This window comes from Cynoglossus semilaevis, chromosome 4 (assembly GCF_000523025.1).
Source record: "Cynoglossus semilaevis isolate Cse_v1.0 chromosome 4, Cse_v1.0, whole genome shotgun sequence".
Classification (NCBI taxonomy): domain Eukaryota; kingdom Metazoa; phylum Chordata; class Actinopteri; order Pleuronectiformes; family Cynoglossidae; genus Cynoglossus; species Cynoglossus semilaevis.
In genome coordinates, this window is record NC_024310.1 from 12,222,262 (window position 1) to 12,241,046 (window position 18,785).

Here is an 18,785-nt window from a genome sequence, read left to right on the forward strand (position 1 = left end):
TGGTGCATTTTTCACACCTAAATCAATATGTAAAGCAATACCTCACATTAAAACTGCAAAAAGAATTGTAAAGTGTTTGTATAGCATCACATTTTATTGCCTTTTTAATTTACAATTCCAAGGCACCCGGAGCTAAAAACTAAATTAAATATTTTTCATATGTTATGAATCTACTAGTGAAAACATTTCAGCTTCCAAGTACATGCATATACACTGCTAATGTAGTTGTCAGTCCTAAATGTTTTTTATATTGCAATTGGTGTCATAATTTTGTGTTCAGTCAAGAGACTAAATGATAGGTTCTAGAGTGATTTATTTCAACAGTTGAACTTTCCTTTCATTTTTAATTCTACAAGTTTAGCCAGACCTAAAGTCTCCTTTTGCTTTATGTCTTTGTCCTGGTAGTGTGTCCGGCTATGACTAAACCCCTTAGAATTGTACAGCTCCTTCAGGAAACGGGAATGAATTGCAGTGTGTTAGTCACCCAGTAAAATTCTGGTGCTTGCAATTCAAACTGTCTGTTGTGGTTTGAGGACTCTCCAACTGCATATATGTCATCACAAAAGAGAAACTCGAGAGCACTGGGGTGAGCCAGCAAGTAAAAGTGAGATTGAAAGCTTCTTTCCTGCCTAGAACACTTGCTTGTCTTTTTGATCAACTCAGAGGCTGAGGCAAAGTTAATCATCTAGGCCAAAATGTTATGTTACATGATAGATTAAGTTTGTAAATTTGTTTCAACCTTAATATTATTTGTTTGTTGCTACCAAAGATTAATGATATATTTTGTATGTTTTGTACTTGGTAGGATGAGGGATTTGATGGATTTGGAGCAGTTGTTGAACAGAAACGGATACAGGATGCATCAGCGACCTCTTCAGGTAATGTGACCTTCTGCTCGGCTGTCTCAACATCCCTGTGAACGTGCATGTTGTTTATGATGCCCCTATTTCTTCTTAATTTTTTTGTGTGGTTCCAACAGATGACCAACCCATACAAGAAAAGAAACCCAGAGGCCGACCACCAAGGGCCCAGAGTGCACAGAAAGCTGCTTTGGGTCTACCATCTCCCACTCCTCTACCATCGCCAACACAGACAAAACCCGAGGGTCCAGATAGGCCAGTTGAGAAGATAAAGAGGTTACCTGGTAGACCACCTGGAAGTGGGGAAAAGAGGAGAGGTCGACCCCCATCTTCAGGTAGCAGGAAACTTTGGAGTACAGGCAACCATGCAGAAGAAGAAGACAGTGGGCTGGTTCTGTCTGATATGGGCATGGACACAGAGGAGGACAGAGACAAAAAGGGAGCTAAAAGAACACAACTGGGTTCTGCTCATTCTCAAGACAGTGATGCAAATCATCTTAAAGGTGTATCTAAAGTTACCAACCTGAAGAGGTTAAGAGCAACTAAGCTTGGTCCTCTTCAAGCACGGCTCAAGGCTGCGCCCGGTGTACCCCGGCGCAGACGTGGGCGACCTCCTTCTGCGGAGCGGCTCAAAGCTGAAGCAGCAGCTGCTGCTGCACAGCTGTCTACCTCTATTGAAAGTGAGGATGGGAAACACAAGAACTTGAGAGTCAGAGGGGGGGACAGAAGCCTTGAACCACACTCTTCCCAGCAGCCAATGCTGAGGAATGTGGATGGAGTTGAGGACCAGGACTCTATGAATCCACCAGCCTCCCCACCTCCCTCCAAGACTGGAAAGGCAGTCGGCCTCAGAAAGAGTCCCCGCCACAGAAAGCCTGTCAGGATCGTTCCGCCTTCTAAACGCACTGATGCCACCATTGCGAAACAGCTGCTGCAACGTGCAAAGAAAGGAGCTCAGAAGCGAAAGGAGAAAGAAGCTGTTAACATGGGAGGTAGTGGGGCTGGAGCCCTCGAAGTTGGCATCAGGAAGACCCAACTGAAGAACATCAGACAGTTTATCATGCCTGTCGTCAGCACTGTTTCTCTTCGTATCATCAAAACCCCTAAGCGCTTCATTGAAGATGAGGGCAGCTTTGGAACTCCACCACCTCACATGAAGATGCCTAGAATAGATACAACCTCTTCAAATGTCTCTACAACCACCCAGTCCACCTCCACCACATCTTCATCACCCTCCCCAGCACAGGTCTCATCTACACCAGCTGTTACTAGCTCTAGTACATCTGCTGCAAATGATCTCCTTCCACCTCCGCCACCTCCTGCCCCCGTTCCCAGTGCCCCATCAACTGCTGCCACATTGCTCAATAATAATGGCAACACCAGCAACAATGCCACCAATGGACGATTTAGTAGTAGTGCAGCTTCTTGTGGCTCAAGTGCTGTGTCACAGCATTCTTCTCAGCTCTCTTCAGCAGAGTCTTCCAGGTCCAGCAGCCCAAGCTTGGATGACTCATCGTGTGATTCCCAGGTTTCTGAAGCCACACAGGCTTTGTCAGAACCAGAGGATCACTCTCCGTCCTCACAAGGAGAGAGGGAAGGCAACATGTTGCACAGTTCACAGCCTCCCACACCTCCTTCTGAGCCAGAACCTGAACTTGTGTTGACGGAGAGGAGCAGAAGGGGCCGTAGAGAACCAGGGGTTGGGCGAGGAAGTCAAAACCATAGAATAAGAGAAGCTCTCACCACTGGCCCGAAAAAGCCTATTATCAACCCACCTACGGGAGTGCTGTCATCTTCTACACTTGTTAATTCTCAGCAAGCTTCATCCACCGCTTCCTCTTCTTCATCACCACCACCTCCTCCCCTTCTTACTCCCCCACAGCCTCCTCAGTCAGCTTCTTCCTCTACAGCTGCTATCAGTGAACACCATCCTCCATCACCTTGGATTCCTCATCAGATCCCTCAGTTTCTGTCTGGTCCGTCAGTTCTGTCTAGTTTACCAGACAAACGAAGCCGCTCAATTCTCAGAGAGCCCACCTTTCGCTGGAAGTCCCTAATGCAGCCTGAACAGCAGTACTTTTCCTCTGCTAAATATGCCAAGGAAGGTCTCATCCGTAAGCCTATATTTGACAACTTCCGCCCTCCGCCTCTCACACCTGAGGATGTAGGGCTGCTTCCCCAAAGTGTTAGTGGAACAGGGGGAGCTGCACAGGTGTCATTCCCTGCACCAGGGAGTGGAACTGGTACAGGTACTCGCCTGTTTGCTACTCATCACACTCATACTCACCACCAACATCCTTCTTCATCACGATTTGATCCGCCACTCCAGAAGCGCAGTCCAATACTCAGAGCTCCACGTTTTACACCCAGTGCAGCCCACTCACGTATTTTTGAATCTGTCACCCTTCAAGCATCATCTGTGAGCCAATCCAGCTCTCATTCCACACATCAGTCATCTTCAATCTCTAGCAGGGCTTTGCGTCGAAAAAGAAGACTTGTACCTGGAATGCCACGTGGCCACCCACGGTCCCCATCTCACTCGATGACCAGACGCAGCAGCCATATCGGAGGTCAGATACGAGTCGGGAAAAGCTCCTCAGATATGTCAGTGCTGACAAGCTCCGTCTCTAGCAGCAATTCCAGCTCTCTGCCAGGGGTCTCTGCAAGTCCACTTGCCACCAGTGCCTTAACTCCTGCTCCCTTTAGCAACTACTTATCTGTATCCATGGGTCTTGCCACACAAGGGACACCTGAAAGCAGGAGAGGGGCTGCTGGAAACCCACCTCCTTTGTCAACCACATCTTCTACTTCTTCTCCAGTTTTCCCTCTCTTTCCTTCCAGTACGCAGGACACAGGTCGGGGTGCTGGAAAAGGAAACAAAGAGAAAAACTTATCAGCTCCACAGGAGGTTGTTGCTAAGGAGAAAGAAAGGGATTCTGAGAAAAACCGAGAAAAAGAAAAGGAGAATAAGAAAGATGCAAGAAAGGACTTGAAGGATTCCGAAGACACGCTTTCAAATCTTGCTCCAAAAAAGGTTCCGGGCAGAAAAAAATCCACCACAGTTGAAAATGTTTCTGAAATTGCCTCCCCAGAGGTGCGAGGGGTCCAATCTCCAGTTGCTGTATCTGTTGCTAAAGGGCGCTTACCCAAGAAAACGAAACCCTCTGAGAAGGGAGCGGAGGTAGAGGATTTGGAAAAGGAGAAGGAGAAGGAAAAGCAAAGTACTCCAACCCAGCAGACGGCAAGCATTCAAGGGCAACAGGGCAAGCAGCAGGTTCCTGTGACCTCTCTTGGATCAGTTTTGGCACAAGCAGAAAAACAGACAGTGTCTGTGACTGACAAACAGGTGGTTGGACTATTGAGCAAAGCCAAGGCCCAGCTCATTGAGATAAAGAAGAACAAGCAAAAATCTGCAGACCAGACCAAGGTCCAGGTCAGTCAGGTATTTTTTAGTATATAGGCATCATGGAGTGACTTAATAATGATGCTAGGAATATTTGTTAAAAATAGAAATGTGTGTGTGTGTGTGTTTGTAGTCAAAGTGAAACCTGATAATAGGAAAGTCCCACTGAGGGTGTTACATAAGGGGAATTCTTTGAGCTTCATACATTATGCAAAGGTTTGCAACATATTTTCTTTTGAAAATGTGTTATCCCCTGGAAAGAATAATATCTATTCTTCCACTGCTGTTTTTAAGATTATATGGTTTAAGGCAGACACTACACATTTGTCTTAGTTAGACTTGTGCCTTCCTGTCTACTTGCCTTCTGTTAACCAATTTTCATCTTCTTCAGAGGTTTTGTACTGTTGGTCAAGGATGGAAGGTTTGTCTTCCTTTTTTACATTGCACATCAGTGATTGTGTGTGATTTTTTTTTCTCTGTTGCTTTTTTTTGTAAGCAGGGTCAAGAGAGTGACTCATCAGAGACCTCAGTACGTGGTCCTCGCATTAAGCACGTATGTCGTCGTGCAGCTGTGGCTCTTGGCCGTAATCGGGCAGTGTTCCCTGATGATATGCCCACACTTAGTGCCTTGCCCTGGGAGGAGAGAGAGAAAATACTTTCTTCCATGGGGAATGATGGTGAGGCAAATTATTGTTTTACTGATGTGTGAGTTTTTCAGTTTGTCCTGTTAGTTTGGTAGACATTATGGTTGCAAGGTTGGAACTTTGCATGTCAAAATATGGGTACAAGGATAAAAAAAAGGATTTTTTTTATTGTGCCAGATTACGATGATAGTTACACAGTGAAACCAGGTGCGATGGGAGATTGATCAAGATGCAATCGGCTGCATTGATTATTGATAATAGGATGAGCCTTCAGGCCTCATTTTGTCTAATGAAGGGCAGTCATTTAAAATGATTTGTTTTTAAAGTTATATATTCAAGAACTTGAATGTGTTTTATGAACAAGGTTCCACTCTATCAATGTCGATTAAGAATGATTTTAAAAATTCTTCTAAATTCTTATTCTAAATGAATGGTGCCTCATTTGTTCCCAAAATCTACTACTGACATTAAACTTCACATAAATCTTAAGACAGACAGTCAGTCATTATTTTCAATTTTAATGTTTTTACAGACAAGTCATCAGTAGCAGGTTCTGAAGAGGCAGAGCCTCAGTCTCCGCCCATAAAACCACGGGAAACACGGCAAAAGCCTGTCCAAGAAGCTCCACCGAAGAAAGGACGGCGGTCACGTCGATGCGGCCAATGCCCAGGCTGCCAGGTTCCAGAAGACTGTGGGGTCTGTACCAACTGTCTGGACAAACCTAAATTTGGAGGAAGAAACATTAAAAAACAATGCTGCAAGTAAGTTTGACCTGATCACACCGTTTGTTTTAACACAAGAGCTTGATCTTCTTAATGGAATATTAAATATTGATGTAACAAATGGTTGCGTGTGTCACTTTGTACAGGATGAGAAAGTGTCAGAACTTGCAGTGGATGCCTTCTAAGATGTTTCTTCAGAAACAAGGCAAGGGCAAGAAAGATAAGAAAAAGAACAAGGTTACTGAGAAGAAAGATGCTCTTAATCTGGTGAAAGGACCAAATTTGGAGTCTGGTCCTAAACCCACTCCTGCACCACCAAAGGAGGAACCCCAACGCAAGAAGAGTGAAACTCCACCTCTGAAGCTAACAGAGGAAAAATCAAGGCAGCAGCCATCGTCAAAGCACTCACCTTCAGTCCTTACATCTTCCCCTGCCCCAGCTGACCCACCTCAGGCCCCCAGCACACTGGCAGACCCTGTTTCACCCGCACTCCCAACACCAGAGCCCAAACAGCTTTCTGTCATGAGCAGTGTGAGCAGTAAAAAGGGTCACAAACCACAATCATGTGTACCAACATCGTCCTCTTCCTCCTCTTCCACTTCCTCCTCCTCTTCATCTTCTTCCTCTTCATCTTCCTCGTCGTCTTCAGCCCAGAATTCCCCCTGTCCATCTGCACAGTCTCCGCCACCACCTCAACAGCAACCACCTGCTCTTTTGAGTCAGACACCGTCCAAAAAAGATGCTTCACCCAAGGTTCACGTTACCGAGTCCAAGAAGAAACCCCAGCAGCACTCATTACAACAAAGCCCTTCAAAAAATACTTCAGATAGAGGTAACTGCAACCAAAGTCACACTACAGTGTAAAACATGTATATAGTGTACTCATTCAAAGTGTTTGTACTCATTCTACATTTTCTCTTTGTCTCATAGTCGAAGTAAAGCAATTAAAGAAGCCAAATTTCCGCACCGTTCCTACAGCTAACAAGCAGAGACCAAAAGACAAGGTGAGTTGTTGTGACTGTGGAACCTTGCTGCATGAACAGTGGACTTTCTTTTTTTATTCACACTCCTCTGTGTCCCTTCTCTTGTGTGATGACCCCATGTAGCCTCTGACCACTAAACCCCCGAGCAGCAGTTCTTTAAACTGGCTGAGCACTCCCTCGACTAGAGGCCAGGTGAAGTCCAGAGCGCCCTGCGACGGAGTGCATCGAATCAGAGTTGATTTCAAAAGGGACCATGATGTGGAGAAGGTGTGGGAGGCTGGTGGCCTCAGCCTGCTCACTTCTGTGCCTGTCACCCCGAGGGTGCTCTGCTTCTTATGTGCAAGCAGTGGCAATGTTGAGGTAATAAAATACATTTCAAAATTATTGCCAGTTTGTCTACATAATGTCTAAATCGGCACAGGAGACACATCTTTACTCTTTCTTTTCCCACTTTCTCTGTGTTTTAGTTTGTCTTTTGTCAAGTATGCTGTGAACCATTCCATCTTTTTTGCCTGGGGGAGTCAGAGCGCCCTCTAAAGGAGCAGTTTGAGAACTGGTGTTGTCGAAGATGTAGATTCTGTCAGGTCTGCGGGCATCATCACCAGAAAACAAAAGTAAGCCATACAGCTCACTTCAAGCACTAACCATCTACGTTAGTGCTCCGCAGCACTAACGCTTCACAACACAAAGGTATAAATATATATATATATATATGTTAACATCAACCTCACATTTGTTTTCTTTCACTACAGCAGGAGATGCTGGAGTGCGATAAGTGCCGTAACAGTTACCACCCGGAGTGCCTGGGTCCCAACCATCCTGCCAAACCAACAAAGAAGAAAAGAGTCTGGGTATTTACACACACATATGTAGCTTTCTGTGTAGAAAAATGGTTGGGTTTTTTTTGACTAAAATTATAAGTTGTCAGAATTAATACTGACAAAGTGAGTCCAATGTGAGTCCCTCTCTGCAACCAACCTGCTGCAAATATTTGTCTCTTAAGTGCTTTGTGTGTTCCTCACAGATTTGCATCAAATGTGTACGCTGTAAAAGCTGTGGAGCGACCAAACCTGGGAAGACCTGGGATGCCCAGTGGTCCCATGACTTCTCTATGTGTCACGACTGTGCCAAACTCTTCGCTAAAGGTGTGTGAAACTTTGTGGCAGGATAAAAAATCAGTGTGAAGACATTTTCTGGATACGTTATAAGCTTTTAAGCCAGGCTAAATGACAATGTTGCTGCTTTCTTCACCAGGGAACTTCTGCCCGCTCTGTGATAAGTGCTACGATGATGATGACTATGACAGCAAGATGATGGAATGTGTTCGTTGCAAACATTGGGTTCATGCCAAGTGTGAAAATTTAACAGGTTAGTACCCCCCACAGAGCCACAGAGAAGGGATTTATATTCATTTTACACCAGCAGTTCTCTGTTCTCAGTGTCTTTTAGCAGTTATTGCTTCGTGACTTGCCCTGTCAGCCATGGATGAAGCTGACTGACAGCCGGCCCCTGCAGTGCTGTCGTATTGATGTGATACTGTTACAAGATAAACTCAATAACGGACACAGTAATGACCTGCCATTTTTTACCATCCTCCAGATGAAATGTATGAGCTACTGTCAAAGCTGCCAGAGACTGTCGCTTATACGTGCACCAAATGTACTGAACGCCATCCAGCCGAGTGGAGGATGGCGTTGGAAAGGGAACTTCAGGGCTGTATTTGCCACATCCTCACTGCACTGTTAAACTCACGTACATCTACACACCTGCTGCGCTACAGACAGGTTAGATATACGTCTCTCTTCTCAGATTCAAGACTTATAATCTTTGTAACCTGTTAGTGTTGGGTACATACGTATCACTGAAATGAATTCTTTGTATGAATTCTTTTGGACCAGGCGGTGAAGCCTCCAGAGTTGAATCCAGAAACGGAGGAGAGTCTTCCGTCCCGTCGTTCCCCAGAGGGCCCAGACCCTCCAGTGCTGACAGAAGTCACCTCTTCAACTCCCAGTGACTCCCCTCCTGACCTGGAGTCTGTTAAGAAAAAGATGGATCAAGGCCTATACAATTCATTGGTAATAAAACCATTATTTATCCTAATGTCATCATCTGTAAACAAATGTTAATGCAGTTTTTATGTACAGAAATATATAAATGTGTATATATATATATATATATATATGTTTACATACATATATACTGTATATATCTATATGCATATACGTATATATAAGTTATTCATTGGTAATTTAAAACATTATTCACTTATCATATGTATATCGACCTGAATCTTGCATGATCCCAGTTAAGGTCTCATTTGTTCTATGTCAGAAAGATGAACAGTAATATGATAACTTTTTTGGGTTGATGACTTTTCCAGTGTTGGTCACTGCTCCCCTGTTATAACAATTACATTTAATAACTGTGTCTGTTCAATGTTTTTCTCCCAGCTGGAGTTTAGTGATGACATCGTGCGAATCATTCAGACAGCCATCAACAGTGACGGTGGCCAACCAGAGAGCAGGAAGGCAAACAGCATGGTCAAATCATTCTTTATACGTGTAAGAAACTGAAATTAATAATGACTTATGTCAGTGTGAATGCAGTAAAAAGGAATTTAATAAGTCTGTTAAGTTATGAGAAGTCATTATGACAAACACACACATGTGCTCATGAAGGTCTCTCTGCAGCAGTTACTGTGCAGCATGATTAAATCAGGACTTTTCTATTAAGCCACAGCGTGACTCATCACATTCCTGACTCAAAGTGAGATCTGTTCAAGTGCTTTAGTAGCGTGATGTGCAAACCTCACTGCGTGTTTTCTGTTTCAGCAAATGGACCGAATCTTCCCATGGTTCAAAGTGAAAGAGTCCAGATTCTGGGAAAGGCAAAAAGTTTCTGCCAAGTGAGTGTCCATCACACATTTATAAAAATTGATTTTATATTTGTTGTCTGGGATGTATCCAACTGTTCTGAGGAAATCATTAAGAGCAACTGACTGTATTTTAGAGACTGTACACTGTGCATTGGGTTTGATTAATTTAATCAACCCATGAGGTCATTATATGAAAATCTGTTTCAGGGGTATTGCAGTTTGCTCAACCCCTCGTTCTAACTTAAGGTCAGGTAGCAGAATGTAATTATGAATGACTCAGCAAACTAACACAAACAGCCTAAAAGTCAGTGTTGAAGTACATCCAGTAATTCTAGTATTATAGTCATGGCTACAATGCAGTGTGTGATGTGCTAGGACTTTTTTAAAATACAGTGAAAACATTTTTTTTGTAATGGTGTAATTTGAGCTTCTCTGAAAACATTTGGAGGAGAACTGACATTGGCAGAACTGTAGCTCTGTAATTACTGAAGGAATAAAGTAAGATGTGGTTTCACTGCAAGAAGCTGCACTATCATCTGTGCCTAGGAGGCGACCAGAAAGATGTAAACTAGGAGTGATAAAATCTGCACACTGTCTTTACCTTGTTTCTATGAAAAAAGAGTTAAGTAAAAATGTATTTTTATATGAGTGATATACTGTTTTTGGGGATTTTCAGAACACCCTTGCTGTTTTTAAACATCTTTAAGGGGATAAGAGACAATGATTGAAGGGTGTGATAAAGATTTAATGCAGCTATAGTGAGTCTGATAGCACAGTTTCTCTGATTCAGTGAACCTGCCAAAGAGGTCAGCACTGAGTCTAAGTAGGTAACAGATGACCAGAGGCAGAGAGACACAGAACAGTACTGATTAACATTATTTTTAGAATCAGCCAGCTCTCTATAGGGAAACCGTCGCGGAAATGTCCCCAGAGCTGCAGGTATATAAGAGATATATAAATCATTTTTACTTTGTGTATATAATGAATAAAAGTTGATCAGACAGAGAAAACAAGGCTGTTATTTGTCAATGACAGACAGAACAGCTAATCATGTAACCATGAAGCTTTGATTTTATAAAAAATAAGTGTCATCTCAACCAAACACCTCCATTCACATTTAAACACATGCACACTTGAACTCCCTCAAGACTGCCATCAGCTTTTCTTAACCCATTTATGCTGCTTTGCCTGAAGGCATTGTGGGATGTGAAACCAAAGCAGTGTCTTATTACACCTAAACACCGTGATTCATTCTCGTGGTCTAATTGTGGTTTATTCAGTTTTCTCTGCTGCATTAAATATCAGAGCTTCAGTCTAGTAAATCAGTGACCCAACCATTGGACTCACTGACCATCAGTAGATAAACGTCTGCCTAGATGACTGTACTGGATTAATACATATCCAACATTCTTTTAAGCTCTGTCTAAATAAAACTTTAAAGACATACTTGTACTAAAAAAAGAATCAATTTTTACTGCTTGGAAAAGGAGCTTGTTTATACTGCGTTTTGTTATGTCAGTGTTGATTAGACAACATTTAACCTTTCCTTGTAAGGAAACATTTAATATTAGAATGTTTGTCTCTAAATTACTTCAAAAAACACATTTTTCAAATCTTGTCATCTTAATGGAACATGACTTGTGGTGCAGTTGCATTTTTGTTCCGTCTGTTTATCTTACCGTTTGATGTCATTGGACGCTGGTGATTTTGCTACGAAAATTATCTTAAATTATTCTGCATTAGAAATTGTTCTTTCATTTGATGCCCTCAAGCTTCACAGACATTGTAAATCAACATAATTGCTTTTTTTTAACATCGTTACACAGAATTCAGAGCGTAACATAGTCTAATTTGTACACAACAGTCTGATCCAAAACCATATGGCATTTACAGTTGTTTCTTTATTCCCAGCAGTGGACTGCTTCCAAACGCCGTGCTGCCTCCATCCCTAGATCACAACTACGCCCAGTGGCAGGAGAGACAGGAGCTTTCCCGCGCTGAGCATCCCAACTTTATGAAAAAGATCATACCAGCTCCTCAACCCAAGACTCCCGGAGAACCAGATTCTCCTGCCTCTCCACCTTCACTAGTACCCCCCTCTTTGCCCCCACCCCTCCCACTCCTACCAGGTAAGAGAGAAACCTGTGTGAAGAAATGCCAGCGTGTCTACTGTTGGATGAACGGTGACCCTAACTGGACTTGATTTCTACTTTTTAGATTGTGACGACAGCCCAGAACTCCCTCCTCCACCAGGTGTAAGCGATAACAGACAGTGTGTCCTCTGTTTAAAGTATGGTGATGAAAACACAAACGTAAGTGAGAGATCTGCCAGGATTCATGTTAGCATCTGTGAGGACAAATCAGTGTAACGACCACAAATTTCTTTGTTTTAGGAGGGCGGTAGGCTGTTGTACATCGGCCAGAACGAGTGGACACATGTGAACTGTGCCCTGTGGTCCTCCGAGGTGTTTGAAGATGATGATGGAGCGCTGAAAAATGTTCATACTGCTGTTCTCAGGGGAAAACTGCTGGTAGGACGCCTCCCTTTATTTGTTGTTGTTGTTGTTGTTGGAAAGTTTCACCTCCCGTTTGACAATCAATCCTGTTCGTTTCTTTTTGTTTAGCACTGTGAGAAGTGTCAAAAGCCAGGAGCCACAGTTAGCTGCTGCCTCACTTCTTGCAGCTGTAATTACCACTTCATGTGCGCCCGCCAGTGTCACTGCATCTTCCTGGAGGACAAAAAAGTCTATTGTCCAAAGCACAAGGACCTCATCAAAGGAGAAGTAATGATATCATATAATATTAACATGATGTGATTTACCTTGATAGCAAAAAAGTAGGGAAATAATTAAATGGTCTATCATATCATGCCCAGGTGGTGTCAGAGTTTGAGGTGACCCGTAGGATCCTAGTGGACCTGGAGGGAATAAGTTTCAGGAGAAAATGGCTCACTGGACTTGAGCCTGAGAATGTCCACATGATGATAGGTGAGTTGGCGGCTGGTAGTGGTCGATAAAGGATGTGTGTGTTTTATCATGTATCATGCCTTATGCTACGTGACCATTCATTGTTGACTTAAACGTTACTCTAGGTTCCATGACCATTGATTGTCTGGGAATACTGACTGAACTGTCTGACTGCAAACGGAAACTCTTTCCTGTTGGATACCAGTAAGGGCAAAATATTAGTTCTTCTGTACCATTTCTGTTATGGTGTGCCACTGTAAAAATGTTTGTATCTGACAGAGGATATCTGCACCACAAAGCTAACCAAGGCTCTTCAAAATATTTTTTCACCCCCAGGTGTTCCAGGGTGTACTGGAGTACTTTAGATGCACGAAAGCGTTGTGTATACACCTGCAGGATTCTAGTTTGTCACCCATTTGTGACAGAGTCAGACTTAAAGGGTGCAATTGCTTCAGAAGAGAATCGAACAATAGCACATAGTCCACCTCCCCTAGCAGGTAATCCACAGGCACTAAGCCTTGAATTTCATATTAATGTATCTTATCTTCACAAACGTTGCTTTCATATTTAATTTTGTATTTTATCTTTAGACTTTCCTGATCCATTTGAATCTCCGAGACGTTCTGAAAGCCTCTCCCCCACCAACACTGCCAAGCTCAGGGTTTACACCAGGAACCGACATCCAAGCTACCCCCCATGTCAACGTTCAGTCGGTTCCAGTACTATGGCTTCTGCAGGTAATGTGTTCTTTATTTATTTAATTAGTGGAAATAATTAGGTTATTAGAATAAGAGATAATTTTAATTTCATGGTAATTATAATTAATGGAAATATATGTAATTGTTAAACTTACTGAAAGTGTCTACATGCACTTTTTTAGGAGCTATTTCTCAGCCTCCAAAACATGAGACAGGGACAGGAGATTTCCTGAAAAGCCCCAGCATGAGGAATGACTCACGCCGCCACAGCTCGCCCTCATTCTCTCCTCCTCTCCCCCAATCAAACAAGCAAAAAGGGATGACTTCTCCAACTCGGATTTTATCACGACCACTTACTTCGCCCCCTCCCCTTATTCCTTCCCCTGCTAGAGACCCTGAAAAGTCCAAACACCCTAGCAAAGATTTAATGAAAGGTTCACTTCAAAGAGAAGACGATAGATATAGAAACAGGTCACATCTTTTTAGAGACCACAGGGTAAGAGATTCTGACAAGGGGAGAGGGACAAGTAGAGACCATATTTCCAAGGAGTCTGACAGGACGTCCCGAGAGCTTGGAGAAAAAGACACAGACAAGGGCCAACCAACCAAAGAGACTGAAAAGGGGAGGGTCCTAAGTAAAGATTTGGGTTTAAAAGACTCTGAGAGAGGAAGGTCTCATAGCACAGATTCCTTCAGAGATTCAGAAAAGGGGAGACAAGTAAACCGAGATTCCGAGAAGGGGAAACATGCAAGCAGAGAAACTGACAAAAGCAAATCATCCTCTAGAGAGATCCCCTACAAGGAGGTGGATAAAGTTAAATCATTCACTATAGACACTTTGTTTAAGGACTCTGGGAAGCAAAGGCAATATAGCAGGGAAACAGGAAAAGACTCAGGCAAAGATCGACCATCGAGCAGGGAGTCTGACAGGGGTCGACCTCCCTTGAGGGATACCAGTCACCGAAGCACCGAGAGAAACAAAGACTCTGGCTCAGGGAAAGACAGCAACCTTACCAGTCACCCCAAACAGACTGGAGGTGAGAGTAAGTCCCACAGACTGGCATCTGCAGGTTCAGGCCAGTCTTCCCCTTTGCCAGGCACTGCTATTCTCACAGGTCAGCAGAAAAGTCAGGTCAGCACCAAGCAGACAGAAAAGCAAGGAAAACACAGCAAAGACCAAGATGTTTCCACAAACTTAGGTTTGTTGCCCCGTCACAGATCATCTCCTACCCCAAACTTTATTCAGTCTAAGGACAAGCCTAGCTCAGGGAAGGAGAGTAGCAGTGGCTCTGGAAATCCATTACCAGCATCACATCCTAAAGATTCTGTTTATGGAAAACTCTCGTCCATACAAACTTCACTTCAGAAATCGATTGCACGAAAATCCAATGATTACGTGGCAGGTGCAGCTCCAGTGGCAACTGATAAGCTTTTTTGGCCATCAAGAAAATCAGCAGAAGATGACATCATTAAACGAGGCTCCATGCACCTGGTATCTTCAGCTGCAGTCTTGGCTGCCAAAGAGAAATACCCCAAAGCTAAGTCAGCAGGCAGCAGTGAGGTGTCCAAAGATCGTGAAAGAAACAAGACCCTCCAGAACAGCAGCAACAAGAACCCCCTTAACAACAGTAATTTTACAGCCACCACCTGCTCCAATACACATGTGTCAAATCCTAGTTCCCACAACTGCAGCAACAGAGATGCAGCAGTGCATGGAAACAGCACCAAAGTCCACGGAAAGACTCAGGGGGACAAGCACGAGAACCTGGGAAGCAATAGGACATCCTCAAAGAGAAGAGAAAACTACTCTTCTCCTCAGAAGAACAGTTCTACTTTAGATCTGGAGCAGCTGCAACCGGCTACTTTAGTTGCTGATAAAGGATTGAAGACATCTTCTCAGTCTCAATCCAAACAGATGACAAACCAAGTGTCTCTGTCCTTAAGGGAGAAAAGGCGACCAGTGAAACCCTCCACACTTACATCTCTAAAGAGTGACAGCAAGGCTGATCCAAATGGGACCAGGACTTTTAGTGGTGTTTCTTCTTCCTTGTGTTCCACAAACAATACCTCCACCGACTCACCTGCAGTCCATCGCTCTTCAGGTGCTGCCATCTTCTCCTCACCATCTGCCAGCAGCAGTGACAGCTCTGAATCTGACACTCAGACTCCTACTGAGGATGACGACCTGCACAAGGAGCATTTGTGTGGTGACATCATTGACCGCAACAGCCTCTTAACAAAAGACGGCGAGGATGAGGGCGATGGACCGGATGATGATCACGACAGGGTCATGGATGATAAACATCATGAAGAAGACAGCGATGGTTCTGGGTCAGCCAAGAGGCGTTACCCTCGACGCAGTGCTCGCGCAAGGTCCAACATGTTTTTTGGACTCACTCCATTCTATGGGGTTCGCTCATATGGGGAAGAAGACCTTGCCTTCTACACTAGTGAGGATGGAACTGGAACGGTAGTGAAGAGGAGAAGTGGTGGCCGCAAGAAGTCAGCTGAGGGACAGGTGGATGGAGCAGATGACATTAGCACGTCTTCATCATCAGTGGACAGTGGGGACGATGAAGACAGTGTGATGAAACAGAGAAGTAAAGACGCTTACTACTACAACTTCACCCGCACAGTAATTAATCCGGGTGAGGGCCTACCATCTATAGAGGGGATAGACCAGTGTCTTGGAAGGGGGTCCCAGCTCCAGCGTTTTCTAAAAGATGAAGAGCAGCAACACCAGCGGGTTCAGGAAAAAGCTGAGGATGACATGCTCAGTGCTTTGTAAGTACACTCGATTGTTTTAATTTAAAAAAACATACTTTATGATTTTATAAAAACCATCTTCACCTTGTTTGTTGTGTGTGTTTAACAGGACATTGGGAAAGCCTCATATTGGACAGCTGGATGGCATTGATGATGGCTCTGAAAGTGATACCAGCATTTGCACCACCAGCACCACCACTACCACATCCACCTCTTCTTCCACCCCACATAAGACCACCTCAAAGAGAAGGGGCAAGGAAAGGTACACTGAAAAACATGACTCCCATGACACCAATAAGGATTCTGACGGCAATGCGGGGCCAGTGAGTGGCAACACCCGAGAAGGACGAAAAAACCAGAAAGAAAATTGTCTTCCTTTAGGAGTTGGTGTCAAGTCCCAGCCTCAGAGTCAGGGTCAGGATCCTCTTGAGGCCCAACTATCCCTCAGCACAGACCTGCTGAAATCAGACTCTGACAACAACAACAGTGATGACTGTGGGAACATTTTGCCCTCGGACATTATGGAGTTCGTGTTGAACACACCTTCCATGTCTATGCAGACTCTGGGTCAACAATCTGAGCCGTCTTCCTCAGAACTGCTGCTCGATGAGGGATACGTTGGAGTGGATGTCAATCGGCGCAAAGAAATTCTGTTTGATGACTTTTCCCAGCCCCTACCCAGCACTGAGAGTGGAGGTGTAGTAGATAACAGCGTGAACAGCTCCATATCTGTAGAGGAACCCTATCTACCGCTCGAACTGCCCTCTGACCTTTCTGTCCTGACCACACGCAGCCCAAGTGTCAGCAGCAGTCAGAATCACTCGACCGGGGGTCTCATTTCTGATACCTCAGACCGAGCCTTGCTCAACCTGGCTTCTGACACAGAGAGCCTCAGTGGAGAAAAGTCAGGGGACAAAAAAAGAGCAGGGCCAGGTGGGTCCCCATCGGAGAATCAGCACGATGCTGCCACTTTAGGAAGCAGAGAAACACAAGTCACTGAAGGTCACATGACTCCTGAGCAATTTATCCCTAGCCCTGCAATTGGCCAAGTGGTTGATCCTCCTGGAAGCCAGGATGGTTCAAGGAGTTCCAGTACACCTGGTCTTCCAAGTTCTCCCTCCTTACCTCTTCAAGGTCATAAGTATCTCCCAACCTCAGGTGCAGCTGCGGGCAGTCCTAGTACAGTCCCTGGACCAGGACCATCCCAAACCCAGGTTTCTGGTCCTGCAGTCATTAAACCAGGCCCTGATAAGCTTATTGTAGTCCATCAGCCATTCCATCCCCTCTATGTTCTTCAGACTGTCCCAAATGGTGTTACCCAAAAGATTAATACAACCGCAGTGATGGATACCAGCTCTCCTGCTGTGCTGAGCTCTATGACTCTGACTACAGGGTTAAACACTGGTTTATCTGCAGGCCAGCCCATATTTCCTGCTGGTGGCAAAGTCCTGGGCACAATGGCACATCCATCTCACATTCACACCTTTGCGGGAACCACTCAGACAGGTTTCCAGACAGGAATTCCAAGCACCACCTCAGGGCTTCTAATAGGGCTACCCTCTCAGGCCCACGAACAGTCTCAAATTTTAGTCTCAGAGGCAAGTCGACCACATGAGTTGGGTCCCAGTGTAGCCATTGTGTCAAGTCCCTCCACTCTTACTACTTCACCGACCGTATTACCCTCTGCTCATGGCAGAAAAAGACCCATCTTTCGTTTGCATACCAAAAAAAACAAAAAGTTGGCCCGCTCCCGTAGTCAACCCACCCTGGCCCCATCTGAGGTGGGACCACCAAACATGACCCTCATCAACCTGTCTTCCCCTCAGATCACTGCTGGAATCCCGGGACAGCCTAGTGGCCTAGTTGAGTTGAGCACCTTGCCTGCTGCTCAACGCAAGGTTCCAAATATTATCAAAAGACCAAAACCAGGTGGGGTTATGTATCTGGACCCCAGCACTCTCCTACAACAACGGATCACAGGTACGGCTCAGCCCGGAATCTTGGGTCATGATTCCTCCACACACCTCCTTCCTTGCACAGTCTCCAGCCTCAACCCCAGTCAGTCAGTGTTGAATGTCGTTTCTGTGCCCCATAGCGGTGCCACAGGCCTTCTGGCTCCGGGTTCAGTCTCACTCTCCTCCCCTGTACTCAGTTCTACAGAGATCACAGGGTCTATTGGCAACCTCCTGTTCAAGGCAAGTCCACACAGTTTAGGCCTATCGGATCAGCCAATGGTCCTCCAGTCAGGAGCTCCTCTAATGTCACAACTTAGTTCACCAATGCAGACATCAATAGGCAGTAGCATCTGTGTCCTGCCCTCTCAACAGACCATCAGCATGGCTGTCAACAGGCAAGGAGAGGCAGAAGGTACTAACATCCAGCGACAGCATCAGTCTCTGTTAGGTAACAGAACTCAGACTCTGGACCCAAGTCAAAACAACACTGTAACTTTAACATCGGGCACGGCCACTCCTCTATGCCCTACCAAGGGACATGTTGTTGGAGTACTTGCACCAGCACCAACTCCGGCACCTTCCCAGAGCAGCAGAACAACTCCTTTTTCCAAGTCATCAGAACAGAAACCTCCTAATTCCACTGCCGTGGTGACAGCAGCAAGGAAAGGCTGGGGAACAGAGAAGAGCAAACAGAAAGCCAAGAGGAGCAGACAAGGTCCCAGCGCAACAAGTGGGAAGAAGCTCAGGACGTCGGAGGCAGAAGAGTTTCACAGCCCTGCTGCAGGACGACCAGCATCAAACCCATGGTGAGCTGGTTCCAGAAGAAAGAACCTAGAGCACTTTATATTAATAGTTATTAATGAATTCTAAGCCTTTCCTGTATTTTTTCAAACAGTTCAAAAGACCTTATACC

The 18,785-nt window shown here is 44.8% G+C and overlaps 1 protein-coding gene across 1 annotated transcript in view; it reads left to right on the forward strand.

Moving 5' to 3' along the window:
• Window positions 1–18,785, forward strand: part of kmt2a (lysine (K)-specific methyltransferase 2A) — a 31,741-nt gene that overhangs the window by 9,811 nt on the left and 3,145 nt on the right. The window contains exons 2-27 of the mRNA XM_025055229.1: window positions 806–878; window positions 980–4,302; window positions 4,763–4,940; window positions 5,440–5,668; window positions 5,776–6,461; window positions 6,560–6,633; window positions 6,736–6,972; window positions 7,080–7,226; window positions 7,365–7,463; window positions 7,637–7,757; window positions 7,867–7,980; window positions 8,212–8,396; window positions 8,511–8,687; window positions 9,063–9,173; window positions 9,444–9,517; window positions 11,402–11,616; window positions 11,705–11,799; window positions 11,881–12,018; window positions 12,112–12,270; window positions 12,363–12,474; window positions 12,579–12,657; window positions 12,790–12,950; window positions 13,044–13,190; window positions 13,334–15,935; window positions 16,027–18,678; window positions 18,768–18,782. Of these exons, the coding sequence (XP_024910997.1) occupies window positions 806–878; window positions 980–4,302; window positions 4,763–4,940; window positions 5,440–5,668; window positions 5,776–6,461; window positions 6,560–6,633; window positions 6,736–6,972; window positions 7,080–7,226; window positions 7,365–7,463; window positions 7,637–7,757; window positions 7,867–7,980; window positions 8,212–8,396; window positions 8,511–8,687; window positions 9,063–9,173; window positions 9,444–9,517; window positions 11,402–11,616; window positions 11,705–11,799; window positions 11,881–12,018; window positions 12,112–12,270; window positions 12,363–12,474; window positions 12,579–12,657; window positions 12,790–12,950; window positions 13,044–13,190; window positions 13,334–15,935; window positions 16,027–18,678; window positions 18,768–18,782 (12,203 nt within the window). The remainder of the gene's footprint in view (window positions 1–805; window positions 879–979; window positions 4,303–4,762; window positions 4,941–5,439; window positions 5,669–5,775; window positions 6,462–6,559; window positions 6,634–6,735; window positions 6,973–7,079; window positions 7,227–7,364; window positions 7,464–7,636; window positions 7,758–7,866; window positions 7,981–8,211; window positions 8,397–8,510; window positions 8,688–9,062; window positions 9,174–9,443; window positions 9,518–11,401; window positions 11,617–11,704; window positions 11,800–11,880; window positions 12,019–12,111; window positions 12,271–12,362; window positions 12,475–12,578; window positions 12,658–12,789; window positions 12,951–13,043; window positions 13,191–13,333; window positions 15,936–16,026; window positions 18,679–18,767; window positions 18,783–18,785) is intronic.